The 14,465-nt window shown below is 43.1% G+C and overlaps 1 protein-coding gene across 1 annotated transcript in view; it reads right to left on the bottom strand.

Moving 5' to 3' along the window:
- Window positions 1–14,465, bottom strand: part of VWA5B1 (von Willebrand factor A domain containing 5B1) — a 917,148-nt gene that overhangs the window by 412,587 nt on the left and 490,096 nt on the right. Inside the window, exon 12 of the mRNA XM_069242250.1 lies at window positions 5,027–5,212. Coding sequence (XP_069098351.1) covers window positions 5,027–5,212 — 186 coding nt within the window. The remainder of the gene's footprint in view (window positions 1–5,026; window positions 5,213–14,465) is intronic.

Consider the following 14,465-nt stretch of genomic DNA (forward strand, 5'->3'; position numbering starts at 1 on the left):
CTGATTTTGCTACCATGTAACCGGCCTTCCAAAGCTTTCACAGAGCAATCCACAAAATAAACCCAACCCTGGGTGGACTCTTTCCTGGTCTCCTTGAACCTTATTCTGTATTGTTCAGTGGTAAGACCAAAACCATCTAAAAGAGCAGACTTCAATACTGTGTAATCATCAGCATCCACCTCCCTGACAGGGAGGAGACTATCCCACAACCTGTCAGAGAAGGAGAACCAAAGGAGAGCAGCCACTGTCTCTGGGGAACCCTCTGTACTTTACAGGCCCTCTCCAGAGCAGAGACCACTTGTGAATGTCATCCCCCACCTTGTAGGGGGAACAACTTTACTTAGGTTTCTGGAATCAAAAGAGTCCTCCCTGAACCTAGGCTCCCTGAAACCAAAGTAGCTGCTGCCACCATGGGGTGCTAACCCAAACCCCAGCCTCTCTCTCTCTCCACTGTCAAGGCAGCCCTATCTAGGGCTAGGTGTTGCTGCTACAGCTTCAGCTTGGCCTCCTCCAGTCTCAGTTGCCTGAGTTCCATATCTAGAAAATCTTCCCCTGGAGATGTGCAGTCGGTCCCCACAGATACTGAGATGTGAGAGTAAGCAGAGGATGATCTATTCTTATTCTGGGGCACCCTCTGAACTAACCCTTGAAGGACAAAGCTGGACCTACTGTTATGGCCCCCCTTTACACTACTGACAGTGCTCCTAGCAGCACTGTGGGTGCACCTAGGTTTTGCCTGAGCCTCCCTGGGTGTATCCTGACCGACCTCAGTGGCTAAATTCTCTTTTTCTAGCACTGGGGAGGGGGTCGGAGTCTACTTCACCCTCCTCCTCTGCCTGGCTACCAGCATGTTCCTGGTCACCCTGGAGGAGCAGGCCTAGAAGTAGAGTTTTGCTGGGATTTCTCCCAGTATTCAGCTTTCTTTCTGCACACAACTCCCTAAGCTCTTGGAAGGTTATTTCCTCATAAGGAGACTCCATGACATGAGCTGTGTGCTCTGCTGAAGACATATCAGCTAGCTACAGTGGTGTAGGATCCCTAACTACTCGAACTAAGGACCAGATTTATACCTTTTCACGCAAAACTGCGTTAGCGCCAATATGGGGGAGGCATAGGGGGAACCGGGCCTTGTGCGCCGAATTATGGCGCTACACTGTTTAGAAGCAGAAAAATGCCTCTAAGCAATTAAGAGCCATTTTCTGGCGCACAACCCTCATGGACATGGCTTCTGTCTTAGTAAAGACAGGAGCCATGCCCACCACCCCAATGGCCATGCCCAGGGGACGAATGGGCCATTGCCGTGCAGGGAGTCCCTAGTCATGGCCCGAGCGGGGAAATATATTTAAAAAATACTTACCAGGACTTACCTGGGATGGGTCCTTCATCCTGTGGTGTCCCTATTGTGTGGGTGTTCCTGGGGCCAGGGAAGGGCACCTGTTGGCACTTTCCATGGTCTCTGACCATGGAAATATGTCTACAGGTCCCCTTACGCCTGCCCATACCCAGGCGTTAAATATTGGCGCATTATTTAAGGCCCTCATCCCCCGTGCTGCATTTTAGCACGGAGAGATAAATATGATGCAAAGGCCATATCATTCTTTTCTGGACAGGAACGCCTACCTTGCCTCTCATTGATAAATCTGACTTCCCACCCAAGAGAGTGAACCCATATAGCCCTAAAAGGGGGATTGGTCACCCAAAAAGGTGACCACTTGTCAGGAGGGGGCTCTGACATCACCTGCCTGACCTGGCCACTCAGATGCTCCCAGAGGTCCCTGCCAACCTTGGATTCAAAATGGCAGAACCCAGAGACCCTCTGGAGATGCTCCGGGCACCACCCCTGGGGTGGTGATGGACAGGGGAGTGGTCACTTCCCTTTCCATTGTCCAGTTTCCTGCCAGAGTAGGGACTGAAGGTCCCTGGACCGGTGTAGACTGGTTTATGCATGGAGGGCACCAAATGTGCTCTCAAAGCACACCAGTGGCTTGGGGAGGCTACTCCTCCCAAGCCATGTAACACCTATTTCCATGTATTTCTAAAGGGAGAGGGTGTTAACCCCTCTCCCAAAGGAAATCCTTTGTTCTGCCTTCCTGGCTTTGAGCTGTTCAAGCCAAACAGCAGGAGGGCAGAAACCTGTCTGAGGGGTGGCAGCAGCTTGGGCTGCCTGGAAAACACTGGAAGACAGGTAGGAGCACGGCTGGGGGTCCTCTAGGGAGCCCCAGAGTGCATGGAATCATACTTCCAATACTGGCAACAGTATTGGGGTATGATTCCGACATGTTTGATGCCAAACGTGCCTAGGTTCAGAATTACCATGATGTAGCTGGACATAGGACTTGATGGTGGCTATATCTTCCACTTTCTAATGTTTATAATGGCTTTTAAACTTGACCATCTAAAGCATTGCATGTTCTTGGGTAAACCACTATGAAACAGAGTCACAAAGGTTTTGGGCAGATAAATTGAACTTCCATGCACAAAAACATCCCTGATTTGTTTTTCACATACTCAAGGTCAGTGAGGACTTTTCTCCCAAAATTCAGTTACGAAAGCAAACAGTCTTCATGTATAAGAGAATGTTCGCTTGTATAATTGAAAGGACTGGGGTAGGAAAGCGGACATTCCGGGCCAGGGGGTCGCCATCCAAAATGTGTATTCACAAACACTTTTCAGGGCGTTTGTTTCCACCCTAGAGCAAGAGTACCTTCAATTCTAGGATTGGAAACGAAAGTTCATGGTACATGGAAAGGAAATTTTACCCAGAAATCCATGTTCCGCTCGCATAAAACTGTTAAAAGAAAAAAATATACATTTGTAGATCTATACTGAAAATCCACTGAAGTTCACATGGTGTACAGGCAGTATGCCAAAGATTTACAATATGCCTACATTTCAATGACATATGTAAATCTATTCAAATAGCAGACAGTACTCTATTATTTGCATATTTACCTATTTTTAATTCAGGGCTTTTATCTCCTTGTTAATATCTCATTGAAAACTAGCTTTAAATGTTGTAAAACACAATTGAGGGAGAACAAAGAAAGGAAATGCCGACGCTGCTAATTTACCTCTGTTTGTTATCTCTTTTGTCTTACATTTCATTCTTCTCAGTACCGTCTGCCTTTCATGCCTTTAGCACTGTCATAGACAGAGTGAGCAATAACAGTAGGCATTACACCATTAATTCAGCGCCTGCTCTTTCGTTTATTTGTTTAAAGTGCGACATTTCCCTCCTCAATGCCCAAAGTGACAGGCGAACACATCATTGTAAGCTAGTCTAAGGGCATTCAGACGGGGCCATTGTGCCCACGGTTGTTTGACCTTTTGAAATACGATCTAATGACAGTTTTGTCACCAAAAGTTACATTACGGTCAATAATGTTAGCCCATTCTTAATAATCGATGTTTTTTAGAGATATAACATGGAATTATAATGAATTGCAATATGTATGTATTTTTATGTGCATAATCCTATATGCATTGTACAGACGTTATAGATATCAACCAAAGCAAAACGAAAAATAAACGAATAAATAAAAACATCCAAGTATAGAAGTGGGAAAGAAGTTAAGAAGCAGAAGTCCTATGGGATTTCACAGCACATGTTTGCCATGGACTCTGAATGATGATTCCACCCCTCAAATATCAACTTTGTAAAGTGCAGAATCAATTAGAAAGATGCAAGTGTACTTGATGAAAGAAATGAAGTTCAACTGCCCGTGAAAAATTCCCACCAACCAGAACAACCTATTTTTTATCAGCACCTCAAGAAAGAGATCAGGGAAGTAAAACCTAGAACGGGATAAATGTACTGAGTTCCAGAATGACTGGTTTCCCCACTCCTCAACTTTTAGTTTGAGAATTAGACAGACAAAATCTAGTACAAAACGTCATGGTTATGGGGCAAAGAAAACCCATAAAATCATATGGCAAGAGGACCAGATAAAGTCCAACGGATAGATATATGTTTGTATCTTCCTAGTTTTGAGCCATTCTTCTTGCTCGTGGGACAAGCTTCCTTGTTGGTGGGTCTCTTTAACTAGCATGGATCAATGCACAACTGAGTTGAACTGTTTGGCTTTGAGATGAGGACAGTAGGGCTGTGCCAGAAGAGTAATTGATCACTTCTGTAGAATTTCTATTATCTCCTTTATAGTTTCCACCCATCTTACAAATGACTGCTATGTGGCTTGTTAGTAAAGGTATTAACATTATACTCATTCTCAGTGATTAGTAGCAGATGCAAAATATGAAGATGATCTAGGCTCTGACCTGATTCATTTTGGAAGTCATGAACTTGGGAAAAGTTGAAGCACATTGTAGTAGTATTATGGGTGGGTTAACGAAGCAGGTCAAGATGAATAACACTTCTCTCAATGGTGTTCCTTGTGCCACACAAAGGTATTACCACCCAAGTTCTTATGAAATAGCACTTAAATAGTAGCTGCAGGTAGAATGGGTCATGGGCTGGCTGCTCACCGTGAAACACACTGCCTGGGCTCCTATCTGTGACTTAGAGTAGCTTCGCCAGGTTAGGATGAAGTACTCATAAGGACTTTCGATAGTGTAAAACTCTAGAGCACTGGCAGGTCACCTTGTCACTGTAGAAGAGTAGTAATGGGAAACACACTCCCATAGTGCTACGTATGGAAGGGATAGTTCCCACCAAGGATGGGTGTTAACACAATCATTGAGTTTTAGAACTAAATGATGACATACACTGAGTGAGATTTAGAGGAGATGATGTAGTCCAGAGAAAGTGCAAACACTATAAGTGAGAAGAATAAAATATGGTGCACTCAAAAATGAGTACAAAGACTGTGTGTGAGATAGGGATAAGATGAGGCACTCTGTATGTATCTGTGAACAATAATTGACAGATGAAAGATAGTACATGCTTCAGGGACAGTGAGAACACTAAACAAAGCTTCAAGATATGCCTCTACTTTGGGATGCTTATCCACTTTACAAATAAGATATGAAATGCAGGACAAGGTAGAGACCGGCTAGTATAGACACTTACTGATCTTGCATTGGTGACATAGCGAGACGTATCACACACAACTCCGTAGCCCACAAGCCTGTCTCCAGGGAAGAGGTAGCTGGCACTCACTGGAGAGATCAGAACCTCTGTTGATTCTGGAAAGACCCACTCCACTGTGACGTCACTGAGAACTGGAGCCATAGCCTTTTTCAGAGACTTCATCATCTATGTAGAGAGAAGAGATGCTTATAATGAGTCAAAGAATACAATAATTCTAAGCAGAAGAACATGAGGAGCAGGATTCATGGTGTGGAGCACTTGGTATGAGACACAGCATGAGGGTGTTAGTCCTTGATAAGTAAACTTACAAGGAGACACGCCTAGGTCGACGAACCTTTGGACCACGTTCGGGGACTTCCCAGAACGAGATGTCTTTTTGGCACCACAAATCAATACAACAATAACCCAATCAATATTCACAGTAACTAATCAACAAGTTAATCAATAACGTTTAATAAGAATCAATAAGTTGAACACACCATGACCCTTCAGCCATGAATAACCACACCAATTTAGTTAAGTGTTAGGATATTTATTTCCCTATTGTTTACAATCTAATGTCATCTCTTTTAATCTCATTAGCAATAAATCTCATTAGAAACTCTTCTAATTAACAATTAGAACGCCAAGAATCGATTCATAGAGAATATTTATCCAGTAAATAGGCACACCCTTGATACGAAGCAATTCAGCAAAGTCTCAGTAATGCATGATTCAACAAGGCAAGAACTCAGTCATTTGTCTATTTGCTTCGGATAATTGTGAGCGCCTTAACTAACCTCAAATTAGCATTAACATGTTGGACTTTCTGCAAACCTTTTACCAAACACAAATTTAGAAAACATCTAAACTATGCCCTTTATCAAAATAGCAGTTGGTACCTAGAAAGAAAAGGCAAACAGACAATTACAATTTTGCATCAGATAGTTACCAATCCAACAGATCAGCAAACAACGTCAGTCTTCATCCTCAGGACATCAGTCAATTCACCAAATCTCATTATTAGCATAGCCAAGGAATAGAGTCTTTCATCATATGGAGGAGAAGTAAGTATCAGATAAGAACGGGTAAAGGATGGTTAAAAATAATAAGACAAAACAAGAGAAGTGAAAGTCTCTGTGAATGAGTGAAGTAAAATCCCCTGTTTCTCCTTGGGTCCCTCTGTTAAATCAAAACTGTCTAATTAGCCCTTAACTCCTCATTGGATAATAATTGGTGAAGCGATATCGCTGTCCAATAATCCTTCACGCACCTTATTTTCCGCAAAGCACAGTTCTCATGTCGCGGATTGGTCCATGTAATTGACGTCTTCATCGGTTGGAAAGTCACTTAAGAAAAGTTACACTTTGCGCTCCAGTCAGTGTCTCCATTGTTTTCTCCTACTCTAGTAACCTTGCACCTGTTACAAACTACACTGTTGCATGCAGCAAGAACGTCTCCTTGAACAAGTCGGTTCTCATGAGAAAGCATTTACTACGGCTACACACACATAACTTCTGGAAAAGTACAGCTTCATGTCCTTCAGGAAAACAGCACATTGCACGTTAGAAAAACACACTTTAATATGAGACCAGGCAGCTAGGCCCAGACCCTTGCTAAGCTAAGACCTATCAATTAATGAGCAACTTCTTACTACATAACTCTAATTATGATATGCTAATACAAATTCAAAACATTAGTACTTAATTAATTCAGAATTAACAACTTACATAGTCTTCGTATACATTGGTGGCCACTCCCCGTGGGTAAATTTCAAACGTGTGCATTATTTTCTGCATTAATACATTTCCTATGCAGCTTCATCACACAATATTTTGCAAGCTTTTCATGTTAATATTGCTTTTAAGAGACACACTCCAACAATCCCTCCTCTGATGGCTCTTGTCATCACACAAAACTTTCCCAAAAAATGTTACATCCTAAAATTCTTGCAACTCTATCTCCTCCCTTATTAGCTTCCCCTTTGATTTTTCCGTATACAATTTTTCCCTTTGTTTTCCTTCCCTCCTCTTATTATTTTTCACCATTTTAAATTTTATTATTTTGCTAATTTTACATGCCACCCATAATCCAAATAGGCAAGCTATAACAATCAAAATCCTCTGTACTATTTTAGACAATATCGCATGCCAAATGTTACTAAGCCAATTTCCCACTGAAGCAAATCCTTTCCCAACCTTCTCCTAGACAACTTGTCCTTTTAATTCCTTCAAGTCTGTTCTATCCCTAGTCAAGTTAGTAAGCATACTTCTAATCTCATTACTATTATCTGGTATATATGCACAACAAGGACGCTCATTAAGAATCTTACAAACTCCGCCATTTTTCGCTAAAAGAATGTCTAAAGCAAGTCTGTTTTGAAGAGTCATAGCCCTCTCCGCAGCAAGTTCAGTATCCACCAGGAGTATGGCCCCTGAAAAAGTTGTCAGCATGTTATCCACAATAGTAGACAACTTTCGAATCTTTATGGAGTTTAAGATAACTCCCACTGAAGGAATTATCGCCCCAGTTATGTCTCCTACTACACCAGCAGCAGTTTCTCTATTCTATCTAGTACGATGTAATTCAGACAATTTCAGAAACCTTTTCAGATCGTCAAGTTGATATACCTTTGGGAAAACTATCCCCAAATAACATGTCCCATACCATCCCTTTGGAAGATGGTAATAAGCATTAAGTCCACATATGTATTAGATCCCTGGGTTCGCTGGGTCCATTTAACATGACCGTCCATTTACTCTGAAACAAAAACACATGCTTACATTCACTCATACCCACAAACACATTGTCATAATATGATTTCGGCCTAGATATGCAAAGCTTCCCTACATGTAATGCATCTAAAGCTAGCTTCCCTTGTTCTCTAATTGCACCATAACCTTCACTACTAGCAAAAGCCTGCTGCTGCAATCCTTTCTCTAACTTACCCTTTAATACCCTTCTCCTATCTTCTGTCTGATCTAAAAAGCTTTTCTCTACAGGCGTAAGCAAGCATGTTAAATTATTGTGGTGTGCATAAGATGTACTAATTGTTAATGTCGACTCAAAGAATCCTTTAACTAATTTTATACTATAGTACCTAGCTACCCCACTCAAATCCTCTATTATAGGCACGTAAGAAAACACAAGATCATAGTTTGAGTAAAAGTATTGAATCTCTTTCTGGTTATAGAATCTTGTTAGTAACAGACTACAACTTATCCCATAAGTTAGTGGCAGACTGGCATAGGTAACCCCCTCTTGTACCGAAACTGGAATCTGTGTGCACACAAAGCAATCCTTAGCATCCATTGTATCAACATACTCACTCAGCAAGCAATAGAAAACGTTAGTAGATAGTTCCCCTTTTGCATTAGTTCCCTTATGCAAATATCTTGTATCCAACACAAACCTTTCCAAAGCTGTTAGTGCAGTGGTAGTCTCAGGAATTGTACTACTGTTAGCCCCACTCTTATCCCTTAGTGTCATACCCACAACCACAACCATAATGAATAGCACACACACGACAACTAAATCCACACCCAGATAATTACAGCACCTACCCCCTCTATTAGCCTGTCTAATGTCAGCCATGATCTGTAAAGGATCAGAAAGTGAAGGATGGTTAATTCAAACAACAACAGAGGACAGTCAGAACAAATTTTTCTTCTTTTCTTTTTTTTCTCTTGCAGCAAAGTCAAACAAGCGAAAGTCTTCCTTCAGCAATTATTTACAGCTTTCAGTATCACTCCCAGGATCCTTGTCAATTCAGGTTAGCAGCTTGTGAGAATCGGGATTCACAAGTCAATTCAGGTTTTAAAGTCTCATCCGGTAAATTCTCAGTCTCTTTTCTCAATTGTTATTTCTTTTATTCGATCTTTACACCAATTCAGTCTCTTCAGACAGACTCAGGTGCCAAAGTATTGACCTGGAATTTCTTGATCAAAGTAAAATGCCAAGAACTCTTGTTGCCATTCAGCTGTCGTTGCATACGCCCATTCAGGACCTGCGTACCTTCTGTTTGCTATTGTCTTTCTCTTCAACTTGCGATCACCTTGCAACTCTCCTTCACTTAGGTCTTCTCTCATTGTTGTATCAACTTCTTCCTCTATTGCATCTTCGACAACCACTTCTCCCTTTTTCACTTTCAACTCTGGCCACTTGTCTCCTTTCAGTATCTCTCCAGTCTTTGATCTTTCCTGTGGCAACCCTTCACCCTCTTGTGGCTCTATGGTGTTTTCTCTTGGAGACCTGCAATCTGCTTAGGAGAACTTTGAACACTCTGACTCTCTTGCACCTCAACTCCTTCGCCTTCTGGGTCTGTCAAATGCTCTAGCTCATTTCCATAACTGTCTGCTTCTGGGAGAACCTCCCTCCAATTAGGCTCTCCTGCTGCCTCAGTTGAGATAGGCTCACTGTCACCCCTCTGGGTCTCTTCTCCCTCGTCTCTTACTGGAGTGACCAAGCCGTCCTCAACGAGCTCTCATTCTGTCTCAGTTCCCCTTCGATCACTCTCCGGCCTTGAGACTTCCTTCTCTGTTGTTGGTACTTTCAACAACTCAACTTCTTCAACAGTCGGACACGTCACCTTTTTCGTATGACTGGCGTGGATCCAGTTTTGAATTCCCGCACACTTCACAGCAGTAGTAGTCGTTAGTATCACTTGATATGGCCCCTTCCAACATGGCTCCAAACACATCTTCCTTACATGTTTCTTGATGACAACCCAATCACCAGCTCTCAGGTTGTGTCCTGGATCATTTATCGGTGGCAGGGTGGTAGCTTCCGACAGGTGAGAAAAAGAGTGGACCACATCAGCCAGACCCTTGCAGTAGTCCAACACCATATCATCCGTGATATTCACAAGAGCATTCGCAGGCACTGCGGGCAATCTCATAGCTCAGCCCATGAGGATCTCATGAGGGGACAGTCCTGTTTTCTTGTTAGGTGTATTTCTCATTGACATTAACACCAAAGGTAATGCATCGGGCCATTTCAAATTCGAAGCTGCACACATTTTTTCCACCCTTGACTTCAGGGTACCATTTATCTGTTCCACTAGTTCTGATCATTCAGGACAGTAACTACAATGCAACTTCTGTTCAATGTTCAGTGCTGCACACAGCAACTTAACCACCTCGTTGTTGAAGTGACTTCCCCTATCTGATTCTAAAGATATCGGAAACCCGAAATGTGGTATCAATTCCCTAAGCAACAGCTTCGCTACTGTGAGGCTGTCATTCCTGCGTTGTTGAAGTGACTTCCCCTATCTGATTCTAAAGAGATCGGAAACCTGAAATGTGGTATCAATTCCCTAAGCAGCAGCTTCGCTACTGTGAGGCTGTCATTCCTGCGTGTAGGGTACGCTTCAATCCAATGGCTAAAGATACATACAATCACCAACACATATCTCAAACCTCCGCACACGGGCAGCTCAAAAAAATCCAATTGCATTCTGCTAAATGGACCTCCAGCTCTCCCAATGTGGCTCAAATTCACCCCTGCCCCTTTCCCCGCATTCATCTGTTGACAGATGACACACCAATGGCAAATCACTTCTGCAGCTTGTCTGAACTTCGGGTTCAACCAGTCAATTTTAAACAACCTGATCATGGCATCTTTCTCAATATGTGCTTGACCATGGTAAAACCTTGCAAATTGTGACAAAAGACTGTTCGGCAAGACCATTTTCCCTTCGTCTGAGACCCACAAATCATCTGGCCTTTGTACGCATTGCATCCTAATCCAAGAACGTTCCTCATCTTTGCTGGCACGTCCCTGCAACAATCTCAACTCTTCTAACGTGTCAATCACCCTTAATGCATAACCTGTGCATGTGTCATTTTCTTTTTCAGGTAACAATTCCCACTGATCCTTAAACGATATACAGTTCAATGCGCAAAACATTGCGACTTGATCTGCATATCCATTTCCCATTGAAACAAAGTCTTGTGACTTCTGGTGCACACTGCATTTCACCACAGCAATATCATGAGGTAACTGAATCGCGTGCAACAACTCCTTAATTCTCTCACCATTTTTCACTGGCGAACCAGAAGAGGTCAAGAAACCCCTCTGTCACCACAGTTGGCCGAAGTCATGAACAATTCCGAATCCGTATTGACTATCAGTATAGGTAGTCACTCTCAAATGGGCAGACGCATGGCAAGCTCTAGTAAGAGCAACCAGTTCAGCTACTTGAGCAGAATATACTCCTTGAAGCCAGGACGCTTCCAGGATACCAGAAATCGTGCATACAGCATATCCGGCTCTCAGCCCTCCTACTGAGTATCTCAAACAAGAGCCATCGACAAAGATAATTTAGTCATTTTCTTCCAACTGGGTATCTTTAATATCAGGCCTCGGTTTGGTGTACATTTCTGTACCCTCAAGACAATCATGTTCTACATCTTCCACATTTTCAACCTCTGTGTTTTCACTTGGAAGTAAAGTTGCCGGGTTCAATACTGTACATCTTTTCAACGTTACATTTGGTGACTTCAATATAATTGTTTCATATTTTGTCAGTCTTGCATGTGTCATGTGCTGCGTTTTAGTACGGGTCAACAGGATCTCAACTGAGTGAGGGACCATGACTGTTATCGGATGTCCCATCACTATGCCTACACTGTGTGAGGCTTTGTCCAACTGCTGCTACTGCCCACAGACAACCCGGTAAGGCTGCTGCGAGTGGGTCCAACGTAGCTGAAAAATATGCTACTGGTAGGTTTACACCACCAAGGACCTGTGTCAGGACAGACAAAGAACATGCATCACGTTCATGACAAAACAGAACAAAAGGCTTCGTGTAGTCAGGCATACCTAAAGCTGGAGCCCTGCACCTGCTCTCTCTTAACTCAGTAAACGCTCTCATTTCCTTCTCTCCCAAAACTATGACATCCGGCCCCTCTTTGACTGTCAGTCTCACCAATGGCTTGGAGATAACTGAGAAATTCGGGATCCACTGACAACAGTAACCCGCCATTCCTAGAAACATCCTAACATCTCTCCGTGTTGTTGGGGGATTCATCTGTAATAGTGCAGTTACTTTTCCCTGGTTAACTTCCTCAACCCTTTCTCGATTTGATGACCCAAGTACTTCACCTCTTTCTTCAATATTGCAATTTCTTTAGGGACACCTTGTGTCCGTTCTTTCCCAGGTGATTCAGTAAGGCAATCGAATCATACTTGCATTCCTCCCTTGTTTTAGATGTGATCAACAAATCATCATTGTACTGCACTAGAGTTGATTAGAAAGGCAGCTCCAATGACTCCAAATCCTTTTTCAATATCTGATTGAATATGGAAGGCGAATCCAAAAACCCTTGAGGAATTCGACACCAACTGTAAACCTTGTCCAGGAATTTAAAACTGAAGAGAAATTGCAAGTACTCATGAAGAGACAGAGAAAAGAACGCTTGGGACAGATCAATTACTGTGAACCACTTTGCATCAAATGGAATCTGAAACATGATCACAGCTGGATTTGACACCACTGGGCAGAATTTCACCACTATGTCATTAATTTTTTCTCAAATCTTGGACAATCCGAACTTTCCCACAAGGCTTTCTCAGTTCCACATTATTGGTGAATTACATGGACTGCTCATCACTTCCTTCAAGACTCCCTGTTTCACAAAGTCTGCAATTAATTGCGCAACCTTTTTGCGCCTTATGATACTGCGGTATCTGGGGGAATGCAACATTTGGCTTCACACTGACCTTAACTGGATCTACTCCTTTTATCAGCCCTACTTCTTTCCCTGTCAAGTCCCACACTTTCTCCTGGGCTGTTCCCTGCAAGTCTGCCAGGAGATCAGCCACTGTGAACATTGGGAAAAAGTTAATCAGAGGATAGTCCTCGTCTGTGGTCTCAGTTTCAGGCTCTGAAACCTGTTCCTCTCCTTCATCATCACTGTTTGTCTGGACCTCAATCCGCTCAATGGAACAGGTGATTGAACACCTTGTCTTGCACAATAAGTCTCTTCCTAGTAAGGATACAGGACTTTAATCGCAAACCACAAATTTGTGCAATCCTTGGAAAGTGCCAAGCTCAACCTGAACCGGATGTGTGATTGGGTTAGTCAGGAGTTGGTTTGCTACTCCCACTACTTTAACTGTACGTCCCGAAAGGGGCAGTTTTGGAACCTCTGCACTTCTGACTGTAGAACGTGTAGCTCCTGTGTCAACCAAGAATGAAACCTTGTGACCCATTACATTCCCTTGAACATAGGGTCCTTTCTGATCTACTTCTAAGGACGCAACAAGCCTACACTCCTCACTATCTGAACTCTCGTCCGACCATTCAGCGTTTATTCCATTCTCACCACGCAATGGGAACTGTTGCACTGTGTTATTTTGACTCATCCTTTGACCTGTGACCTGTTGAGGAAGCATCATCTGTTGCTGTTCCATTGGCGCTAAAGGCACTTGCATTTGCTGTCTAGGTACCACGGGGACCTGCTGTTGCATTTGTTGTAGCTGCATCAGCTGTATACGTGGCATCTGCACCTGCTGCATGGATTGAAAACCCTGCATTTGATTCACATTATTCTGAAAGTTTGGATTTGGACCCCTCAGTTTCGGTCCTCTCACATTTTGAAATGAACTGATCTAATTGCTTGGTTCAACAACACCCTCCTGCACCATCATCGGGCACTCCCGCTTCCAATGTCCAACGACCCCGCAAGCATGACAAGGTAACATCTTCCTCATTCCCTGTGCATCGTTTTGAACTACTACAGTGTTCAGATCTGGACTTCGGTTCACGAAACCTCCCCGACCTCTACCTCTCACTTGCGCCTGAAAGATCCTGTTTCCTTGCGGCTGTTGCACCATCTGTTGTAGACAACCTCCCTGCATCCCTGACTGTGCTGCCTTAATTTGCATCACCATTGCTTTCTCTTTCAACCTTCTCTGCTTTAACTCAATCTCGTCACTAGAGTACTTCACATACTGTAACACCTTGTCAATCGGCTTTGTTTGCCAACAAATCAAGTGACTCTTAATCATCTGGCTAATCTCAGATCTCAACCCTTCAACAAATCTAAACACAAGGTGATTCATGTCCTTCGCCTCAACAACCTCTGTACCACTGAAGTGCTTGAATGCCTTCAACAACCTCTCAAAGTAGGCATGTATTGAGTCCTTGGCTTCCTGAGCCATTCGATCAATCTTTTGCCAATCAATATTCTTCGGCGAAACTCTCGATTTCAGAAACTCAATCACCTTATAGTAATAATTCATCACCTCGGGAGATGGTGCTCCTATTATTCTGTCCCTTGCCGGTTCCTCGTCTGCCAATCCACGCCCCTCTTGCACTCAAGCCACAAATCAGCTGAAACTATGATCTCAAAGAGAGTATTCAGGTCTTCCCAAAGGCATTTTGCAAGCTTCACAAACCTGTCCGTCTGCTGATACTACTCTATTGGCATTTCCC

Source organism: Pleurodeles waltl, chromosome 6 (genome assembly GCF_031143425.1).
Source record: "Pleurodeles waltl isolate 20211129_DDA chromosome 6, aPleWal1.hap1.20221129, whole genome shotgun sequence".
Lineage (NCBI taxonomy): Eukaryota > Metazoa > Chordata > Amphibia > Caudata > Salamandridae > Pleurodeles > Pleurodeles waltl.